This window comes from Pectinophora gossypiella, chromosome 4 (assembly GCF_024362695.1).
Source record: "Pectinophora gossypiella chromosome 4, ilPecGoss1.1, whole genome shotgun sequence".
In the NCBI taxonomy this organism is placed as follows: Eukaryota; Metazoa; Arthropoda; class Insecta; order Lepidoptera; family Gelechiidae; genus Pectinophora; species Pectinophora gossypiella.
Genome location: NC_065407.1, coordinates 291,155 through 313,305, shown reverse-complemented (window position 1 = coordinate 313,305; position 22,151 = coordinate 291,155). Strand labels below are relative to the sequence as shown.

General features: G+C 42.4%; 2 protein-coding genes across 4 annotated transcripts in view; both read left to right on the top strand.

Moving 5' to 3' along the window:
- The window catches only part of LOC126366160 (protein O-mannosyl-transferase TMTC1-like), a 247,103-nt gene extending 234,888 nt beyond the window's left edge, over positions 1-12,215 (top strand). The window contains exons 5-15 of the mRNA XM_050009112.1: positions 2,247-2,381; positions 2,674-2,850; positions 3,106-3,295; positions 3,665-3,786; positions 4,054-4,218; positions 5,134-5,247; positions 5,862-6,005; positions 9,326-9,525; positions 9,811-9,961; positions 10,326-10,449; positions 10,751-12,215. Coding sequence (XP_049865069.1) covers positions 2,247-2,381; positions 2,674-2,850; positions 3,106-3,295; positions 3,665-3,786; positions 4,054-4,218; positions 5,134-5,247; positions 5,862-6,005; positions 9,326-9,525; positions 9,811-9,961; positions 10,326-10,449; positions 10,751-11,074 — 1,846 coding nt within the window. The 3' untranslated portion in view covers positions 11,075-12,215. The remainder of the gene's footprint in view (positions 1-2,246; positions 2,382-2,673; positions 2,851-3,105; positions 3,296-3,664; positions 3,787-4,053; positions 4,219-5,133; positions 5,248-5,861; positions 6,006-9,325; positions 9,526-9,810; positions 9,962-10,325; positions 10,450-10,750) is intronic.
- Positions 12,216-15,120: 2,905 nt separating this feature from the next.
- LOC126366153 (histidine-rich glycoprotein-like) lies at positions 15,121-22,109 on the top strand. 3 transcript variants are annotated; one of them, XM_050009100.1, is made up of 6 exons: positions 15,121-15,235; positions 15,352-16,051; positions 16,322-16,561; positions 16,861-17,080; positions 19,324-19,516; positions 20,141-22,109. In XM_050009100.1, the coding sequence occupies exons 2-6, from the start codon at positions 15,617-15,619 to the stop codon at positions 20,280-20,282; spliced, it is 1,230 nt and encodes a 409-aa protein (XP_049865057.1). In that variant the 5' UTR covers positions 15,121-15,235; positions 15,352-15,616; the 3' UTR covers positions 20,283-22,109. The 3 variants fall into 3 exon arrangements, with proteins under 3 accessions (XP_049865057.1, XP_049865058.1, XP_049865056.1); XM_050009101.1 differs by lacking the exon at positions 16,322-16,561; XM_050009099.1 differs by having other exon boundaries at positions 15,352-16,561.
- Positions 22,110-22,151: the final 42 nt, after the last annotated feature.

The following is a 22,151-nucleotide window of genomic DNA, read 5'->3' as shown; positions in this document are numbered from 1 at the left end:
AGGAGCTCGGTGGCGCAGCGAGGAGCTCGGTGGCGCAGCAGTTAACGCGCTTGGTCTGCGATTGTTGAAGTTAAGCAACTTTCGCAAAGGCCGGTCATAGGATGGGTGACCACAAAAAAAAAGTTTTCATCTCGAGCCCCTCCGTGCTTCGGAAGGCACGTTAAGCCGTTGGTCCCGGCTGCATTAGCAGTCGTTAATAACCACCAATCCGCACTGGGCCCGCGTGGTGGTTTAAGGCCCGATCTCCCTATCCATCCACAGGGAAGGCCCGTGCCCCAGCAGTGGGGACGTTAATGGGCTGGTGATGATGATGATGATATTTATTATGTAGATCACATAACATGGCATCACGCCTGTATCCCCGAAGGGGTAGGCAGTGTATATAGTAGATATACCCACTCCTCGCCAAGTATGTTTAAGTCCCATGCAATAGACGCGAACCTATTGCCATTAACCGGGCACAAATTCTGAAAACCATGTGATATTAATTGTCTTTGATCCAAACATGAATTCAGTGGTCTAAAGCCTGACCCGGGATTTGAACACTACGATAAGTCACGCGTATTCCGAACATGACTATTGCGTTTCAAAACTTCATAAGTAGAAATTATTACGGCCAGCTGCTTAATAGGTACATAATACCACCCGTTTCTATAGTCTTTTGAATGAACAGAAAATCATTAAAACGGAATATATTAATACCAAGGAAATCCGAGCACCGAATAGCAGGGGAGGGTAATGTAATGATCATGAGATCACATTCTAAATCAATCCCCTCCCCTCGCTGGAATAACGGAATGTAATCAATATGTACTCGGAACCTTACACGGAGGGCTCCAGAATGCTCTTTGAAGATCCTCTCTTTCATACAGATAGCTACTTACGTTATAAGGCATTTTTCAACTTTATTTTTCGAGAAGCTTCGGTAATTTTATAAAGAGATCGTCAGTTATACCTAATTAGAAGTAACCATACCATAAACAGCCTATACACGTCCCACTGCTGGGCACAGGCCTCCCCTCAATCAACCGGATGGGGTATGGAGCATACTCCACCACGCTGCTCCACTGCGGGTTGGTGGAGGTGTTTGGGCTAGTAGCCCTGGACCAACGGCTTAGCGTGCCTTCCGAAGCACGGAATCGTCTTACTTTTTCGGACAATCAGGTGATTCATGCCTGCAATGTCCTTACCAAACAAAAGACAGACTCAAAAAGTGATTTCGACAATGTCCCCATCGGGAATTGAACCCGGACCTCCAGATCGTGAGCCCAACGCTCTAACCACTAGACCACGGAGGCCTAATTAGAAGTAAACGTTCGCATTTTCATCTGCTTGAAACCTTTGCTGACATCTGAAACTGAAATCTGTTACAAAAGTTCAGTTTCATATTCCAAGAGGACTTTAGGTTTAAAAACGTAACGGACATTAATTTAATAATAAAATAAAAACGCGATTCATTGTAATGACGGTGTCAGCGGGCGGCACCTGAAATTGTTTTATTGTGTTATGCAAATGTCGGTACAAATCTGTCGCAGTCATTTGTCTCACGAACGCTGTTTACATACGGTTCGTTGGGAAATAACGTTACTATTTCTTGTGTCTCTTTATTCTACCTTACGTTTCGTTTATGTAAGCAACCTTTGAAGTACTCGTAACGTTTCATATACCAGAATCAGCGACTAGAATGTGCCTATTACTTCGAAAATGTACCAAAAAGTCTGTCGTCTCGTACTATCACATTCTACCTACATACATACATAAACTCACGCCTATTTCCCACCGGGGTAAGCTGAGACTATGAAATTCCATTTGCTTCGATCCTGACACACTTCTCTTGCTGCACATTCATCAATCGTTTCATACACGCACACCGGTTCAGAGTAGATTGTACTAACCTAAACCTTTTCTAATGTCATCTCCAATTTGGTCAATGTACCTCCTACGTCTTCCTCTGCCAGCCCTACCACCAACTTTCGCTTTTATACCGCTTTTGTAATCCTATTATCCTTCATCCGTTCTACGTGTCCAAACCAACTTAACATTCCCTTCAAGTAGTCACTATTTTTAACAATATTATCGTCATATTCTGTGAACTCATTTTAATTAGCATTAGGGTGGAAAATTTGATGTCAGAAGTGCCTGCGAGTTATCTTCTCACCGTAAGACAAGCTTCACTTCTCCCTCGTCATAAGGTCTGATAATTCCACCCTGGTATATATATATATGAAGCTGCAATCACGTTGCAGATGTGCGGGCAGACATCGGGTGTGGGCGAGTGTGGTGTTGGCAGCTCTCAGCATGCTGGCTAAAGAAACCGGCCTCACCGCGTTGCTTTTCAACGTCGCCTTCGACATCTACCGCAGCTGGACTCCTGTCTCTAGGTAAGCTCAAGAATTAGTGGTCTAAATACTCTTGTTTACGTGTCTCCACTCCAGGGAACATCCTCAAAATGTGTTGACGCCCAGAGACTATCGGCAAGGTCGACATATAATAAACAGGAATGGAATAAATATCTTATGTTAACAATAACCGTCGGCCGAGCCTATGAATATAAAATAAAAGCTATGAATATAAACATATTATGAATCTAAAATGTTTATTTCATTTGTTTATGATAAATGAAAATATTGACAAAAACGATATCCAAAATATTTCTTGTGTGTTACGTTCCAGGTCATCCACAGCAGTGAAGCGGCGGTGGCGGTGTGACAGCGTGTGCGGGCGATCGGCGCGTGCGCTGGCAGCGCTGGCGCTGCTGGCGGCGGCGCGGCTGGCTCTGCTGCAGGGATCGCTGCCTGCATTCTCACCGCAGGATAACCCGCCAGCTTTTCACCCCTCCTTGGCCATCAGGTTCTTATTCACTAGCAAGAAATTTTGATCTCGAAAAATATACACAACTTTCTCCTACAAATAACAGTTACGAACTAGTACTCCATGTAAATCAGGGTACTCCCGCCGATCACTTGGAGTCTGCAAAATTAGTTAAGGTAACTAAGACCTTGAATCAATTATCAGCAAGGTCGATCAGATTAAAAATATACACATTGGAGATACCTGTTCTCTCAGTAACGAATTTATGCATAACCTTTTAACTTCCAACTCCAGGTTGATGACATTCTGCTACCTGGCGGCGTTCAACTGGTGGCTGCTGCTGTGTCCGTGGTCACTGAGCCATGACTGGCAGATGGGGTCGGTGCCGCTGGTCACCAGCGGCTGGGACCCTCGCAACCTGATGACGTGCGCCGCGCTCATCGCCTTCCTCGCGCTGGCATATAGATGCTTTCTTGATCTTGAGGTACCCACGGAATTCCTTTTACTACGATTCTAACACAATACTCTGGGTAAAATCTTCTGCTGGCAGTGCCTTCAACCGGGCTTTATCTTATCACACTTCGTTATTCTCTGTCTCATACTCCTCGATGCTCTGAAAGAGGCTAGCATTTGTTTTTACCACAGATATTTATAAATCTGTGACATTTCTTTACCCGCTAAAGTATCTAAAAAAAAAGAAAAAAAAGTTTATTCAGGTAAAATCTACGACACACATATACATTTACAACATCTACTCTACCATCATCATCTACTCTATCATCTACTCTTTATTTACTTATATTCTGGACTATATCAATACCTAATATTCCCTTGTCTGCGTCCCTCGTTGCAGATGCAGCGTCACACCCCCGCGGTGGTGGGTGTGCTACTCCTAGTGCTGCCGTACCTGCCAGCCTCCAACTTGCTGGTCACCGTCGGCTTTGTCGTCGCTGAAAGAGTCCTCTATATACCCAGGTCAGACCCAAGACAGACAATCATTATTTCTTTGATTCTTTGTGCCTCGTCCTTTATAGTGTTAATGTCTTTGCTTTTATATGGCAAGTCATATTCTGCGAGACGTGATAGGAATGATTGGTACATCATTATCGTCCTGTCCTCAGTTTTTTTATTAAAGTAGGTATTGGACTAGTATGCCATGCGTAATCAATTGCTCTATTTTAGTACTAACTTTTATTGTACTAAATGATAAAAGTAATGACGTTAAATTTTATTGTTTTCCAGCGTGGGCTCGGTGTTGCTGACGGTGTACGGAGTGCAGCTGCTGTGGCGGCGTGACGTCAGTTGCCGGCGGTGGTTGGTGCTGGGCGTGGCAGTGCTGGTGGCAGGCGGCGTCGCTAGGACGCACCTGCGGAACCGGGACTGGCGCACCCGGGAGACCCTACTCCGGTACGACTTTGTTAAATACCTACGGAGTAGCTTATAGCAGCATTTGAGGTAACTTGAAGCAGTTATTCATTGGTTAGTGAAACCTAGCTATGACCCCAGGTTTATGAACGGCAACATTAATCTATTTCCCTTGATCTCTTCCCATCCTACGAACGGTTGGTTGGGTTTTGTATTTCCTGTTTGCGCAATAAAGTATTTGTTATGTTGACAGTGTGTTTATTACAATTATAGTTAAAGCCATTAAAAACATTCATTTAAGCATGTCTCGCCGAAGTGCACGAATCTAGAGATTTAATGGTTGGCTGTGTCGGCAATAATGATTATCAATGTATTATTCAAATTCCCACAGGATCATCACATACAATGAGATGAAAATCTCATGTCAAAAACTAAGGTTGTATTCGGCACTACAGATAATTTTTTTTTTTTAATGATTAGGAGAAGTATTTCTATAGTTAGTAATCCTCTCACGTCATCCTGGAATGCTTGGGAGTTGCAGCATAACGGACACAAATCCTACAGCAAACAAGGTCGCTGAACTGGTCGTAAACGCCTCAGGAGGCTTCTAAGCTTCTGGAAGGAGCTAGGTTGGCTAGTCAAGACTTATTACACGCATAATGGGATGTGCTGGAATGCGGGAAAGAAGAGCCCACTACCATACCATACCATACGTTAGTAATGTCTGGTATTGAATGTGTTTCTCTAGTTATTAAATAACTTGTAGTAATGTACCCTCATTGATTTAAAAGATGTGTTGTTGTTGCAGTCTCTTGACATTTCTTCTCCTCAGCCATAACACCTTGCGAAATGACGTAAATTCAAAAATGTTACATTGACCTTCAACAAGTTTATCCATGATAACTACGTTGAATAAATGATTTTGATTTGATTTGATTTAATAAAATATTGTCACAGGGCGGACTTAGCCGTGCTACCCCACAACGCGAAGCTGCACTACAACTTTGCCAACTTCCTGAAGGACATCGAGCAGCAGGAGAACGCCATCAAACACTACAAGGAAGCCTTGAAGTGAGTACCTATCACACATCATAAATCTATCTTCTATCGTGCGGGTTGCTGAGTCGATAACCGACCTCACTAACCAGAGTGTGGTGAAAGCTATAGCACACAGAACTCATACACTACAAACGTGCTTTGCAGACTTTGCTTGAATCGTTTTAAATCTTTAAGCCTATAATGATGATGACTCGCAATAGACTCGCCGTCTATTGCATGGAACTTAAACATTGCTAGCGAGGAAAGGGAGCGTTACTATGCATCTCTGCCAACCCCTTCGGGATACAGGCGTCATGCTAAGATAGTGAATGACTTTTAACCAACTTCTAACAGAGGCGGTTCTCAATTGGACACGATATTTTAGTAACAATATATTCGTAGCCGACAAGAGCGTGGCTCTTAAATTGATGATGATGATAGTCTATTGTGTGAAATCTCGGCCTTACGAGGTTACAAAGAACCTTTACAGGCTTCCAAATAAGTATAACAATTTTCATGGATGTGTAGGTATCTAGGAAGTACCTTCTGCATGATTGTCTTCAGATATTTTCGAAACTAAGTAAGTACTTGATGGATCTGTGTAATTCTTTTTGTATTTACTTGCCTGTTAAATGTTACTTCGTCAGATTGTGGCCGAGCTACGCCAGCGCGCACAACAACCTGGGCACCCTGGTGGTGGCGTCAGGCCGCGCCGAGCACCATTTCCTGCAGGCACTCAAGTACAACAGAGACCATGTCAACGCGCATTATAACCTCGCCAAGTTGTACAGGTAACCACGCTTAAGGGGATGCAGAGGGATGGGCAGAGGGTAAACGACTTTTATAATCAGTATCTTCATACATTATAAATAATGATTATACCTCAATAGGTGCAATCACTATCATGTTGTCCAAACCGTATCCGGTGACGGCGACTCCTAAATATGTATCCCGGGTCGTTGTTGAGGTGGGCTCTGATGTGGCTGGCGAAACCGAACTTCGACTTGAAGGTCCGGTCACACGGCACACAATAAAGCTGGCCTGACGAACTGAGTGTGTAGTTATAGGAGGGTTACGGTCGAGTCTTCCATACTATTTGGCGCTTTGCGTCAAGATCTTATAAACGCTTCTCTTCAAATAAATTCACGCTATTGTGAACGATGCGGCGCCATTCCAGTCTAAGAGGAGCACGATCCTCCCAACTAACAGTTCGTATCTCACATGCCACGAGATTGCGTTCAAACACGTCTTTGTAACGTAGATATTGCCCACCATGTTTTCGCTTTCCACTAGAGAGCTCGGAATAGAAAACAAAAATCACTAACCCGTCCTTAACATCATCCTATATTTATTATTAATAGTATTTAAACAATAAAAAACACGACGAATGACCGACCATTTATAACGTTTCTCATAAAACGATAGCTAACACCACAGGACTAATTATGGCGTAGACAGCTACTCCCCGAACGGCGATTTCCTCTACGGCGAGTCTCTTTACGGCGAGTGGCTTAACGTCGCGTCTGTCATTTGGTTGAACAGTTCACAACACAACTTTAATCACACTACATACAATATTTTTTCTAAATGACGGCTAACACCCTAGTTTATCCCTCTTTTGTTATTCCGGGATATTTTGCCAAGGTTTGCCTTATGGTATCTTCGACATGTGGGGCTCTGAGGGCTCTCACATTCCGGGGTTTACTTACCTAACATAGAGGTATATATGTCTGTTTTTTACAAAATCTGTCGCTTTTGTAATGTGGTTCGATGTTCTCGCCTATCCCGGTTTGCGGGATTTTTCAACACTTAAGCACTTCTCATAAGTTCTCATATTTGTCTTATTATAACAATAAACAGCCTACATTGTTTTACTACTAAAAGTGGATTGAAACGCATGTTTACACATCATAAAGGGATATCATTACAATGTTGTACTGTTTGTTATAATGTTTGTACCAACATACGAGGATATGGCAATGTCAAGGGTGTTTGACTGATAAACTAGTAATAGTATAGGTAGACAAAATAATCTTGATAAAACATCATAAATATTTATATACCTGCGTGGTCTAGTGGTAAGAGCATGGTTTCTCGATCTGGAAGTCCCGGAATCGATTCCCGATAAAGATATATCACAAAAATCACTTTATGATCCCTATCCAGTTTAATTAGGACATTGCATGCTAATTTACCGATCGGCTAAAAGTCCTTAATCTAAATACATGGTTTGAATGATGCCGTTAAACCACAGAGGTTTATCTCGGCACTCATTCCTCGCATTAAAACAGAAAAATATAAAAATACAGAAAACATTCAAAGGGATCATATCTATAGAATTATACAAAATGTAGCTTAATAGTAAGGTGATATGTGCTTCTACTATGCTAAGCAGTCAGACCCAGTTACTATTTACTTAATTAACTATGTAGTCGTTAGATACTGATGTGAAGATGTTGGTGCGGAAGGCAAAAAGGAAACCACTGCCATATTTTTCCCTAAAAAGTAGCATGGTGAATGCTACACCGTCAAGAGCGTGGCTCTTTAGGTATTGAGATACATTGTAAGGATATCAACCTCTTTTCCATATTCTTTAAGGACCTAATACCGATAATTATAATACCAGTACATTTTGTTGTTTTAGTTCTTTGCTGGAATGGGAGTAAAGAATACGTTATGAGGGACTGAAAAGACCAATCCAAATAATATTTCATGTACAATATCTGAATGTAATACGTTTAGCTGTGTTTGGCATCGCCCTTGTCTACCAACTTTACGAGTTGTCAGATTGTCCTCTTGACAACCCTTTAGATCTCGCGACACGGCAACAGAGCCGCGCGCTGCGCGAATTATTAAAAAAATATATATTACGGGTAACTTGGACCCAAGACGTTAGTCTTTTATTCACTGCTCTTGTACAAGTGAGTCATGAAGCAATGACTCATGTACGGACAGTCCAACGTACTTAGAATCATGCTCAGGATACTGTTGGGGCTGGCGCGGATTCTACAAATCAGTGATCGTTTACTCATTGTAGTGTAGAAGCAGTCGACCCGCGCCCCAGCGAACATCCCTGACTATATCCCTGATTTTATCGAGGGTTTCAACCAATTGATGCAGCGAATGCTATCCACGGGATAGAAGTCGTACGCTTGCCGAGCAGAGCTTGCTTGACGCATTTTCAAACCACAACTTTTGTTTTCGCTCACCAGTCTCGAAGAAGCGGTGACGTCGAAAAAAGAAAAAAAAAACATGAAGTCCAGTATTTTAGTTCTTCACTAATGATATGGTATTGTGCAGTGTTCATAGAGCAACACGGACCTCAGCAGACTGCAATGTTGCTACTGCGTCAGTCACAGTAACATTTATATATCAACGTGCGCGTAATGACAGAAATTGTACTTTGCGCTTACACTGTTTGCTGCGTTACTAAGGAGACAATCTTTTTTTGGATTTGTATCATTTGGCATGTTATGTAAACTTAGTACCCACGTTAGTGCACGTCATGTCCTGTGTACTAAGTAACTTCCCAGACACCGACGTAGATAGGTCAGTCGATACGATCCATCGTGTTTCCGTTCTCAGTGAATTGTCAATATTGTGTTCGCCACTACTTTCCATTGTTCCGGATCTGTCGTTCTTTTAAACGTCAATATTATTGCACACACATTGCATTTGATGATCAATTTTCTGATGTAAATGGAATGATAATGGTATTGACTTATACTTGCATAACATACATAAATAGCCTACATAAGATATACGTCCCACTGCTAGGCACAGATCTCCCGTCAACATAGGGGGTATGGAGCATACTACACTACGCCGCTCCAGTGCGAGTAGTTGGAGGTGTTTAAGCTAGTAACCCGGGACCACTGGCTTAACGTATCTTTCGAAGGAATCATCTTATTTTTTCGGACAATCATTTTCAGCAGGGAGACGTTTATGCTATTTAAGATTATGTTTAGACATTTCTAAAACTAGCTCTCTCCCTTTCTTTCACTTGTCGTAAGTGAAAGACTGCTCTTATTTTACAGCTATCAAATTACAATAAAATTAAGTTTGACCCATTATTTCTTCTATAATAAGAGGTTAATACCCCGATCCTCAGGAAAAAGAACCGCATAGCAGAATCTCTGAAGATGTTGGAGCGCTGCATCTCCCTGGAGCCGCGCTTCGTGCAGGCGTACCTGGAGCTGCTGCTACTCACCCCGCAAGGAGACAAGCGTTGGATCCTCGACAAACTGCTCAAGCTCGAACCCGGCAACTGGGAGCACTACCTGCTGTACGGGAACTGGTATAAGGACAGAGGTGGGTGTGCCAGAAATAATAGCTTACTCTTTTCAAAGCAGATTGTAAGTCAGGTACTTATAGTAAAATAATAATTCCATAATATATTTGTGAGCCTTAATGGCTAAACATATTGACTAGCAACCTTCCACGTACAAAAGGTATTGGCTTCGATTGCCTGTCGGGTCAGTTTAGAAACATTTTGTTTCCTTGATGTTTCTCCACGCCACGGTGCTCCATCGCAGCAGAATGTGCTACATAGGTACCTGTTTCCATTGATATTGGTAACACACGGTGTGCCCGTAGGCCTGCTGCCCACGTCGCTGGAGTACTACACGCGCGCGCTGCGGGCGGCCCTGCCCCGCGCGGCCCGCGCGCCCGGCGCCGCGCTGCGGGCCGCCTGCCTCGCGCTGCGTGCCGCCGGCCAGTGGGCGCGCGTGCTGCAGCTGCTCTCCAGGTACACCGCCAACAATACCACGACGTATAGGAGGGACACTATCCGCCCCGCACTGATACGAGCTACAACCCCACCCCCGATATGCGTTTCACTTTGTTTTGGAACGAGTACAGAGCGCGCGCGAAATGTCTCTCTCGTTCGCATGCGGGGTAAGGTAACATCCATAAGCATAATGTGTAGGGTCTGTGCAATAACGATATTTTTATATGAAGCGTCGGTCGTGTGAGTACATAGTAAGTGTCGCTGTGGGGTAGGCAGGGGCCCTTCACTGATCGCTAATATAATTCGAGTAGTACTCCAGAAGGTAATTTGTGGCAGAGAGTAAGATGCCTTTCGAAGCTGTAACAGTGTCCGGTGTCCCCAGATGGCACGTGTCCCGCGGCGACGGCCCCGGGCTGGCGCGGCGGCTGGCGGCGGAGCGCGCGTGGCGCCTGCGCAGCGAGCTGGCCGGCCGCGCTGCGCTCTACGCGCGACCTGCACACAGCGCCGTTAGTACCTGCTATACTCAGAACGCGATTACACAGGGTAGTACGACGGGAGCGGCGGCTAGCGGCTGCTCAAGCGCAGTGTGACTAACCCAATTGCTAATATAGTTACACATTACATAGTAATAATGATGTGTGTTACATGAGGAATGTCAGGGGCATTTGGCGGCTCAATAATGACGCTGTCACCAGGGTTGATGAGGTTGGTAATTCCCCTCACAATCCACACGATCGATAGAAAAAGAAAAATGACACAGTTTGAAATCAATTCAAATTGTTAAGTTATTGTTAATTTGTTCGCCAGATGACATCGACCTGCCTTCACCACAGCCAGCTGGAGGTATCAGCAGACTCGTACCAGCTGAAGCAGAGAGATAACACCGTGTCTAGGACTGTATACCACCGTGGGGCCGAGCCCAACGTAGCGTACACTATCAATAAGTTTAGTTGCCAAAAATCTAGTGAATATAAGAAGAGTGTCTCGTTATCAGCTCAGTACAAGCCGACGCACAACAAGTCAGAAACGGGCCTCAAGCAGAAGAGCTGCCCTCTACACAAGAAGAAGAAAATGAAGGATCCCGAACCGTTCCAACAGTTTGTCTCCGACCACTTGATAAAGACTTATTAGACCATGTAAATACTCCATTAGATAATCTTTCCAATTGTTGAAGACCGTACACTTTTGTTCGAAATATGAAATGGAATACGAAGTTATTGTTATTATAATTGTTTTTACGAAATCTGTCAACGGAAATTATATAATATAAAGTATATACTGTACCAATTATGTGCCAGAACTTCAGCGATGTGTAAATACTTGTAGATAGGTGTTCTAATGTCATGGTTTGGTTCAATAAAGTAATTAACAGTTGAATAATTGTCACACGTTTTAGTATTTCAAATGTAAAACTGAACTGAAGATTTCCATTTAGCTTACAATATAGAATATTAATTGAACGTCAGATTGATCAAGTTGTATTCAATTGAACTACTATGGTCAGTGCACATCAACCCATGTACCCAGAACACGGAGGCATTAGTATGTAATCATCATCTCCCTAGCAATATCCCGTTTCTCACGGGGTCCGCTTACCTAACCTGAAGATTTGACAGCTCAAAAGCGACTGCCTGTTTGACATTCCAACCCGTGAAGGGAAAACCAGCCCAATACAGGTTAGGTCACATACCTCCGAAATACATTTTTCAGGAATGTGGGTTCCTCACGATATTTACCTTCACTGCTGAGCACGTGATAAACATGAATTCAAAAACAAATTCGAAAATCATTGGTTTTGGCCTATGCTGGGATTCGACCTTGCAACCTCAAATTGAGAGTCAAGCGTTCTACCAACTGGGCTACCACCGCTACGGCATTAGTCTGTAATATTAATTTAAATAATCAAAAATACATAAGCGAAAAAAAAGAAAAGCTTATAAGTACACGCAAATATCTTGTGAAATAAGTACCTTGCCCATATTTTTTTTTGTCAGGATAAAATATAAAGATACTTACCTATTGTTTGAAATGAGTTCCATTCGGCTAGATGCTTTAACAAACATGATTCAAAAGTTTAGATAAATTAAGTTTGTAATTTTGTAAATAAGTACATTAAGTAATACATATTGTGAGAATTGTAAATATATAACCAGTAAGGTAGGTTCAACAAGTTATAGATACCTACTTGACTACTATTACTGCACACGTTGCTTTAGGTGTATGTACTTATTTGTTTACAATCACATGGATTAATAAAAAGAATTACAGTTAACAGATTTTTTTTTATTTACCAGCTCGCCTAGAATTTATGTAAAAATAAATCAATACAATTTATTAATCAGAGACGAATGTCGAACCGTCTCAGGCGACATACATCGAGGTAAGTAAATGCAGACCACTTGTTCAAGTTCCGTGAACGTATACTCGTATCTTCTTCTATTGTGTGGATTGTGAGGTGAATTACCAACCTCATTAACCCTGGTGTCAGGGTTACTATTGAGCCGCTAAAGGCCCCTGACATGACTCATATAACGTACTTACATCACTAAGTAGTAACCGGGACCAACGGCTTAACGTGCCTTCCGTAGCACGGATCGTCTTACTTTCGGACAATCAGGTGATTCAAGCCTGCAATGTCCTAACCAAACAAATGACAGTCTCACAAAGTGAATTCCACAATGTCCCCATCGGGAGTCGAACCCGGACCTCCAGATCGTGAGCCCAACGATCGTGAGACTACGAAGGCTTTACCACCATACGGTTCATCATTATTGTCTATCCTAGGACTTCGCATCAATAGTGGCTATACGTTATCTTCATCACTTGTGGCTCTGCTCACCCTTTTGGAGATTGCGGGCGTGGATTTATGTGTTATTTGCACATAGTCCAATATTCACCGAGGCAGTCGCCCAAAAAACCACAGTTTATGATTCAAGGCTAGTTGCACAAAAGTTAATTAAAACATTGCGACGAGTTGGCACGTCACAAAAAGGGAAACCAAACAGTGAACAAGTTGAATAATTAGGCAACGAATCGGGATTGCGATCGTACTCATTAAACTCCATATAAAAAGTTAATTGAAGTTATTTAGTAGCTGACTTTCGGCTTTTGCAATGTGCATTAAATTTGACATACATAGAACACTAGAAAATAGGCACTTATCATACCGCGATAGAAAGAAAAAAACTTGAATTGCATTGTTAACACGACTTTTTGAATTATAAACATTATAATAGAAGTCGTTACGTGGCTGTTACCGTAACTAAACAAACTGTTGTGGCCTGATTGCCCCGTTACTGGCTCACGTTTTTCTTTAGTACCGATGATGGTATCGTCATCGGTGATTTATGACTCATCATCGTCATCACATTGTCGGAGGTTTGATTGAAACCTCGTCTCTGTCACAACGCGCGGGCGGCGGTCGTGCGTGACCGCAGCCTTATTCTTTGCTCGCTGAAACGATATGGCTTTCCCTTTACATATATGTGACGTGAGCCTATATCCCTGTCGGGGTCGGTAGGACCACAAGCTGTAGACTACCCGTAGACATCTTTATTAAAACCTATACCTCACGATGACCCATAAAATAATCTAGTCTTCTCCTTATCGTGTGGGTTGTGAGGTGGAATACCAGTCTCATCAACCCTGGTGTCACGGTTATGATTGAGCGTAACGATTAAGTTACATCAGTAAATAATAACCGGGACCAACGGCTTAACGTGCCTTCTGAAGCACGGATCATCTTACTTTTGGTAAATAATCTTGTACTTAACTGCAAGAGAGCACGCCTATTGTAGAAGAAACATGAAACAAAAATTTCTTTGATGTTTGTGGAAGTTCAAAAAATAACATAATTTATCTTTACACTTAACCCATTATTTATCCATAATGTAAAAAATGTAATAGTAAACCGAATAGGTCCGTAAAATGATGTGACAACAAGGCGGCGTTTAGTGGAACTATACAAAAACCTGCGTTGCACCACCGGTCAAGGAGACTGTTACTAAACCTGAGATAATAGCCACATTTCAATTAAAGAGAGATCTCAATGGAATCCTTGACTTGGTCTTGATACAATTACGATTTGAAAGCGACAACGACGCGACATAGCCACCTTCCCACAACTACCAGCCTACACTAGGAATCATCGTCAACATCTATCTACCTAGCATTATCCCGTTTTTCACAGGGTCCGCTTACCTAACCTGAAGATTTGACAGGTCCGGTTTTTTACAGAAGCGACCTGTCTGACCTTCCAACTCGCGAAGGGAAAACCAGCCCAATACAGGTTAGGTCACATACCTCCGAAAATGCATTTCTCGGGAATGTGGGTTTCCTCAATTCGATAATCATTGGTTTAGGCCTGTGCTAGATTCGAACCTGCGACCTCAAAGTGAGAGGCAAGCGTTCTACCAACTGGGCTTCCACTTCTAACTTCATACATATACATACATGAACTCACGCCTACTTCCCACCGGGGTAAGCAGAAATTTCTAATCACACTTTATTGTTAAATAGATTTTTGGGACCATTACTAAAGGAGTACATAATATGATTACTATATTGGACAAATCATAATCCTTTGCCTACAAAAATATCAATTACCTACTAAATACCTAAATAAACCAAACGAAGCATACGTACCAAGTCTAATCTTCGTTAAATCGTTAGGTAGGTATATCTAATCAAGTCCATTTAGATCCCACTGCTGGACAAAGGCTACCCTTTCTCCATCAATTATTCTCAGTTTGGGCATACTAAATTGTAATTTACGTGAGAAATTTTTTGAAAAATAAGAAAGTTATGACTTATTGAGCTACGGCAGGGTCGGTGACGCTAACATGACCTACCACAATGACGTCTGGCGCTCCACCACACAGATTGTTACCTCTCACCGCGTACACAACATTATCTTATTTGTACACCAATAAATGCCGCATCCTGAATCCCACTCAACTTTCTTATTGCAACAATGTTGAACAACAACATTTCGCCCGCTGACTGCAAGAGAATAAACAGGCCTGCTAGGAAACATGAAATTAATGTCCTCTTATCGGATTATTATTCTTTTATATCAGCAAACAACAGATACAACACAAAAATAATATTTACTTTTTTATAAATGTGGGTATGACAAATAACGTAGTTAACTCTAATTCAAAGCCTATTTAATTTTGTGGGTAAATCTCTCAGTACCGAACGCATAAAACTATAAAGTTTAGTTACGCATCATCCGATATTAAATGTGGTGGTGATGGATTACGCAACCGGATCTCATGGCCGCGGACTTAGGTATAGTAAAAGCCTCACAATCAAATATTCACGGCCGTCGTTTTCTCTGTTCGAAAATTCGCGACAATAATCGAGCAGAAAAACAATTTTCATCGGCGGTTATGAACGCTTTCTAGGCGACGGCGGGATCGCGCGCGCAGTTCCGCGCCGTGCAGCCGCCGCGCGCCCGTCTGACGCAGCCACCGCTCCGCAAACACACGCTGTTTGCACACCGCCAGATATCAACACTATAAACTGCACTCCAAACAAAAAAAACACAAAGCGCTCGCAGACACCGACTTCGCAAGTCCTTTTCAAAAGCACTAGTTTCGTTACTCGACTCAGTGAAAGGTTTTAAAGTATATAACAAAAAACAGAAGGTTTCAGCTTAGTGTCGCGACGATGAGAGTGACGTTGTGGCTAGTGGCGCTGCTAGCGCTCGCAGCCGCCGACCCCTGGGAGGAGCCGTGGGTGGAGGAGGAGGACCTAGAGGAGCCGTACAGCGAGGAGCGCGACGAGGGGACGCGCGAGGAAGCCGTCAAGCCCCGCGCGCGGAGAGACGTCTACAACGAGGACCCTTATGAGGAGCACGTCCGCGTCAAGCGACGCTGCTGCGACGAGGAACCCTATGACGGCCGCAGGGTGCGCCGCTCCTCCGACTATGTCAGGGTGCCGCGGCAAATACACCAGTACGAAGTACACGAGTTTACCGACGAGGACCCGTCAGCGTTCCCATCGCCGCCGTTCGAGGAGATGCTGGCCGCCAGCGCCGAGCACTACCATCGCGTGTACGCGGCGCCCGGCGCGCCCGCGCCTGCGCACTACTTGAACCCTGACGTGAGTGGAGCGCCTCTAGGCATCCGTCCCGTGCCGTCCATCACGCGCTTTGCCCCCGGGATCGCGCTGCCGGGCCCCGTGCCCAGAGCCCTCGCTATTGCCGAGCCTCCGCAGAGGCTGATCCCTGTGCCGTCGCAAACCCCTGTGAACTACGCTTCGCCGCCTCGCGTTGTCGCTCCAACGAGTCAGCCTGTGCCTCGAGCTTACGCTTCTGTCAAACCTGTGTTTGTTGATCCTAAACCCAGTGTTGTGTCTCATGATCCTGTCCAGTTTGTGGCGTCACCTAATGTAGTGGCAGCGGCGGCGGCGCCCGTGGCCGCGGTGCCGGCGCCGGTGGCGGGCGAGGCCGCGCCGGCGGTGGCGGTGGCACGGCTGGCAGACGGCGACCTCCTGGGCTCGCCCGCTGGGCACCACCACCACCACCACCACCAGCAAGCGCACGGGCATGGCCACGTCGCCGGCGGTGGCCACAACAAACACGCTGGCCACCACGCGGCGCACGCCGGCAAGGTATGGACTATATGTCGCTTTTGTGTTTCCTCGTTCCCAGCGTGCTAGAATTGTTTGTGAGTCATTGTTTTTGTTATTTTTTGTTTTTATAGGTTAAACCTTACATATTCATTGTAAAAGATCACATTTTTGCCACTAAATTGCAGGCAGGTACTTATTACATACCTACACATTTTTACACGCATAATTTATTCGATAACACAAAGACACCTAAAATCAGAACACAACCTTTTACGGTACAGCTGTGCTAATATACCTAACATCTACTAAAACACAAGACCACTCCAACACCATTACAGAGCGTGAAGGGTTTCAACACGCACCACCACAAGGACAAGGGCAGCAAGGGCTTCAAGACAGACGAGCACCATCGCAAGGAGTATGAAGAAGCCGGCGGGAAGAAGAAGAAACACCACGACCACGCCGGCCACAAGGGTGGACACGAGGAGGAGGCGCATGGACACAGGGGCGCGCACTTTGGGGAGAAGAAAGGACACAAGAAAGGGCATAAGACCAAGGGTGAGTGACCTTTCAAGATATTTAAGGTTTCATTCATGGACAAAATAGTTGATGTGTCAACACGTTACGCCTGAAGTGCCCTGTCGGTCATATAGTCTATCTCATATCTATAACTTTACATGCTTGACGCTGTATAAATAATCTGGAAAAATATATGAACCATGCAGCTCGAAGTTTCCAAGCCCACGGCTATATTCCCAACTGGGATAGTCAGAGGTACATCCATCGCAATATGAACCACGCTTTAATGAGCTTTCTTTAAGATCAACGCGTGATAGTTTGTGATTGACAAAACTTTATACTAATAGTTAGAATAGAATAGAAATTAGTTTATTATAAAAGGGCGCCACACACAAAAAAAGACAACATCATATCAATTTCCCACTAAAAAATTACAAAAAAAGCAAGACGGATGTTTGTCGAAATGATCATAAGAACGTCCTGCGGAGGTGGACGTCCTGAGATAAAAGGGCCTCACTCAGCACAAGTCGCGGCGTGAACCACGACGCTGATATTATGTGGACCCTGTTGGGTGACGCACGAACATCGTGTTCCATAAACATGTGTTAATGGTGTACATAAACAAATATTATCACAAAGATGTATACGTAAATACTTAAGGTTAGAATAAAAAATAAAGTTATTAATGTCGGTATAACTAGTAAATAAATGTAGTACTTAATATAAACAAATATTAAATCCATGAATGTGTATTGTGTAATCTGTTTGTGTTAGTACCTAGGTATCTATAGCGCGCGCCGCACCCCGAATCTATCTCGGTCGGTAAAGTAGTTTGGTTACTAAGTACCTACATTTTAACATCAAAATACTTAGATAAAATAACTAATAGACCTTATTTCTTATGTCTGCAATGGTCGAGAAAACCTGTAAACAGCCAATAAGTAATACTTACCTTAATATACCATATTTAAAGATACCAAATGTGACGATTATCTTCTCGCCACAAAATAATCTCAAGATCATTTACACGAGATTATTCCTTCATATATTTTATCTATAATCGTTAATCGATTAACAAACGAACATTCTTATAAGTTGTTGATAGTACTCAGGATGTGTGTTATGTAGTCTTAAATGAGGAGGTATTGAATGGTTCGTTGAATGGGTTGTGTGTGTGGCGTCCTTTGATAATAAACAATTTCTTTCTCTATTTTAATAAAACTATGCATCGTATTACTTAGCAAAGTATTTGTCAGAATCAAATGAAATGGCAGGGTTACTAGAAACAGCTATGTTTGCTTTAGTACAAAACTTAACTTTAATACAAACAGCCTGTGTATGTCCCACTGCTGGACATAATCCTCCACTCAATCAACCAGAGAATACGGTCGCAAGTCAATATATATATGAAAACATTATGTATGTACGTAAAAACTTATCTCTCCTTCCGAGAAACTGTGAAAGGCATACTTACAATACAAGAAATAAACATAAAATTGCTATTCAAAATTCTAGATTAAGTAAATTAAATTCATCTTTTTTGGGGTTATGTATACGTTTTTACAATAAAATACCAGATAATATTTTAAATTTGTCAGAAAATAAATTTAAAGCTCACGTGAAGCTTACTTTATGTAAAAAAGCTTATTATAAGATTAATGACTACCTAAATGATAAAAATGTCTGGTATTGAATGTGTTCCTCTAGTTATTAAATAACTTGTAATGTATATCCTCATTGGTTTTTAAAAGATGTGTTGCTGTTGCAGTTTCTTGTCATTTCTTCTCCTCAGCCATAACACCTTGCGAAATGACGTAAATTCAAAATGTTACATTGACCTTCAACAAGTTTATCCATGATAATTACGTTGAATAAATGATTCTGATTTCTGATTTCTGATTTCTGAATAAACTATTACAATCCATTGATAATAATTTGAATGTGAAATCTCTAATCAATAGGACACGTAGCTTGCTACCGTTTTTTATTCTAGAAATTGAGAGTTTTGCGGTCAGCGAAAGCCAGCGGTTACCGCAGTTACATAAAGTTATTTGTTATTGTGTTTGTTCTATAATTCTATTGACGATTGACCTCAACCATAATTCTATTGGTCACAAATAAACGGTCAACGGAATCAAATTAAATGAATACCGCAAGAATTTCACAATCAAAACGCTTTGAGATATCAAAATGAAAATTTTATTGTTATTATACTTCCTGCTTCGTGTAATTTTGGTTCCAGTTGCAACTATGTACTTACGACAGTTTGTAATTTTCCACAGGCTACCACAACAAGTATCACAAGGACGAGTTCCACAAGGAGCACAAGTTCTACGATGACTTCCACAAGAGCGGCGAGCACCACCGCTTCGGCAAGTTCCACGCCAAGCACGCCAGCAATGAGAGCGGCAAGAAGAAGGCGCACCACGTCAACGCGGGCCATGACTTCGTTGAACGCGGCAAGAAGGGATACAGGTGAATATTATTTTAACATTCTCGTCACTTGTGATGTGACTTGCAAGTATCAAGCACACCAGCGGCAAGAAGAAGTCGCTCCTACCACTTCGACACGACTTCGTTGATCGTGGTAAGAAGAGATATAGGTATCCTTCTTTAACATTCTATGTGCCCAGTAAATATAATAAGTCCTTTACATTGCGTCAATTCGATTTCATTGAGACCTTTTACGAAGCGGACCACGTTTGGGTCATCATGACTTCGTCGAACGCGGCAAAATGATCTATAGAGCAATTGCGTCTGCAAAACACTAGACCTGTAAATTTTTCAGGTTAAGTAAACGGACCCCAGAATAAAAACGGGATAAATGCTAGGGAATAATGATGATAACTTCCAAACCAAACATGTCACGGGACCACAGCAGGGAGGGGGACATATCAATTTAGCGATCTGGTTTTGGACTGTTTCTAGAATTTAGTACAACCCTGAAGCAATTATAACATCGAAATATGAGAATGTCGTTAGTATAAGATCCTGTCACACATATCCCTTAGGTACTGACTGATCCGTAGCCAGATTAAACAGTATCATTGCGTTTACAATTGTGAGTATACCAGTGTAACGTTTTGTTTTCCTCAACAGCAACAAGGGTCACCTGGACGCGGACCACAAGGGCCACCACGGCAAGCATGGTCATGAGGAGCATCACGAGCATCATGAAAACCATGGCAAGAAGGGAGGTAGTGAGGGCGGCAAGGAATGGGGCTATGCCAAGAAGGGGTAACTGACAGGAGATACTTGCCTGTATGAAGAGATCAGGAATTTCCAAGCACCTGGGTTTTCTTATGTATGCGTCAATGAAGTTCAGAAGCACCTTTGGAGTGGATAATTCAGAAGGCCTAGCAGAGTCGCAAATGTTTCCATTTTCATAATCGCTATCGTATAACCCTTCCAAATTAAATAAACACTTTACGCTTTCACGGAAGTCAACGGATTCTAATGGAAATATTTGACAAGTCATAATAATTCTATGCAGAATCTGTGACACCAGCATCCCGATCGTCGCCGTATTCGTATTTTTAACCTGGTGTTATCTTTAGTCTTCGTGGCGGTTTGCGTCAAGGACATTGTATACCTGCAAGACCTCTCGATTCGCGCGAGTCGATTTTAGGGACCTTACAAATGGAAATATTTTCAACTTGGCTAGGCCCTTAGATAGATACGCACACTCATGTGCTTGTAGAAAGTACCTATTCTGTTCTCTTTTCATTACGACTTGTACCCTGTCTGAGGATTCCACTTATAAACTTGCCGCACTTTAAGGATATTATATGCTTTTTTAATCTTCTGAAGTCCCGGACACCAAAATAGCAAAATACATTCCTGGTCACGATTTTTTTTTAACTTGATATAAAATAAGTTGTTAAAGTTCGTTTATAAGTGAGAATCCTTAATAATTACGAACTGATAAATCTAAGACTAACGGAGTTCGTCTCTTAGCCATTTAGCATGTCTGAGGATTCAGGGTTTGAGTCCTGATTTTGCAGTTTGCTCTAATTGAAAAGGTTCATCAAGTGATCTGTCTGCAGATTGGTGTTGATAACACATTTAGGTACTTACCTACCTATTTAATCTTTGCGTCTTGAGGCATTATACTTATGTGGGTCACAGCTCACAGCGACACTTACGAAATCCGACTCGAAGTCAATTTGCTACCTGGTTCCGAATTAAACAAACTCTAATTGACTTTATAAAAAACGCTGAAAGACCGTTGTGCAATAGACCGTGTCTGATCAAACAACATTAGGGCTAGTTCACACGCGCGAGTCCGGTTGACACGAGCGAGACGCAGATTGCTTAACAACGTCAATGCAAGTAAGTAGTTAATTATTTTTTCTGTTCGAAGCATTGCGTGATGTTAATATATTTTTTTTTAGATTTCCGCGAGATATTTTATTTACTTAGTATGGTTACTGTTGCCAAAGTAAATATTTTGATAGACTAGTGACAATTGTGGCAATAATCATACACCACAGTACTTGTATTTGCGTATTTCTCATTTGCAACTTTCAAGTTGAGTCATCAGTCACCAGGGGCCTGTTTGATAAAACTTACAATTGTAAATTACAACGACAATATGATGTTCATTACGTAGCTAATTTGAAACTGCAAAATATTTGTGATCACACACTCCGCAATGTACATCAAATTGTCATTGTAATTACAATTGTAAGTTTTATTAAACAGCCCCCTGATCATGTATTGTGTACCCGGCTCAATGTAGGTACCCCATGCCGCAGTTCATCCGCGGCGATGCGCCGGCGCAGGCACAATTATTTCCGAAGTTCACGGTCTGTTAAGCAGTATTAGTGCAAGAACCTATACTTAGTCTCTTTGTTGTTGTAAATAGATGTATTTAGTAAGTAGTTGTTAAGATTCTTGTTATTAATGTTTTGTACATTTATATTTTTGTCAACTCTTGAAAGAATGAAAAGTTAAAAATACCGTTTTTATTTCATAAGTTACCAATCCCCATAACATCTGTTATGTTTGAATTTCAAACTTGTTATTTTAAACGATGATTGTAAAATGAAATAAACTCTTTTCAATGCTTTCTTTTTTATTGACATGAAGCAGTATCGAAAAAAAACTT

Coding starts and splice junctions, on each gene's coding strand:
- LOC126366153 (XM_050009099.1), top strand. CDS start 15,617: ATGAGAGTGACGTTGTGGCTAGTGGCGCTGCTAGCGCTCGCAGCCGCC. Junction 16,562..16,860: donor ACGCGGCGCACGCCGGCAAG/GTATGGACTATA, acceptor ACACCATTACAG/AGCGTGAAGGGTTTCAACAC. Junction 19,517..20,140: donor CGCGGCAAGAAGGGATACAG/GTGAATATTATT, acceptor TTTCCTCAACAG/CAACAAGGGTCACCTGGACG.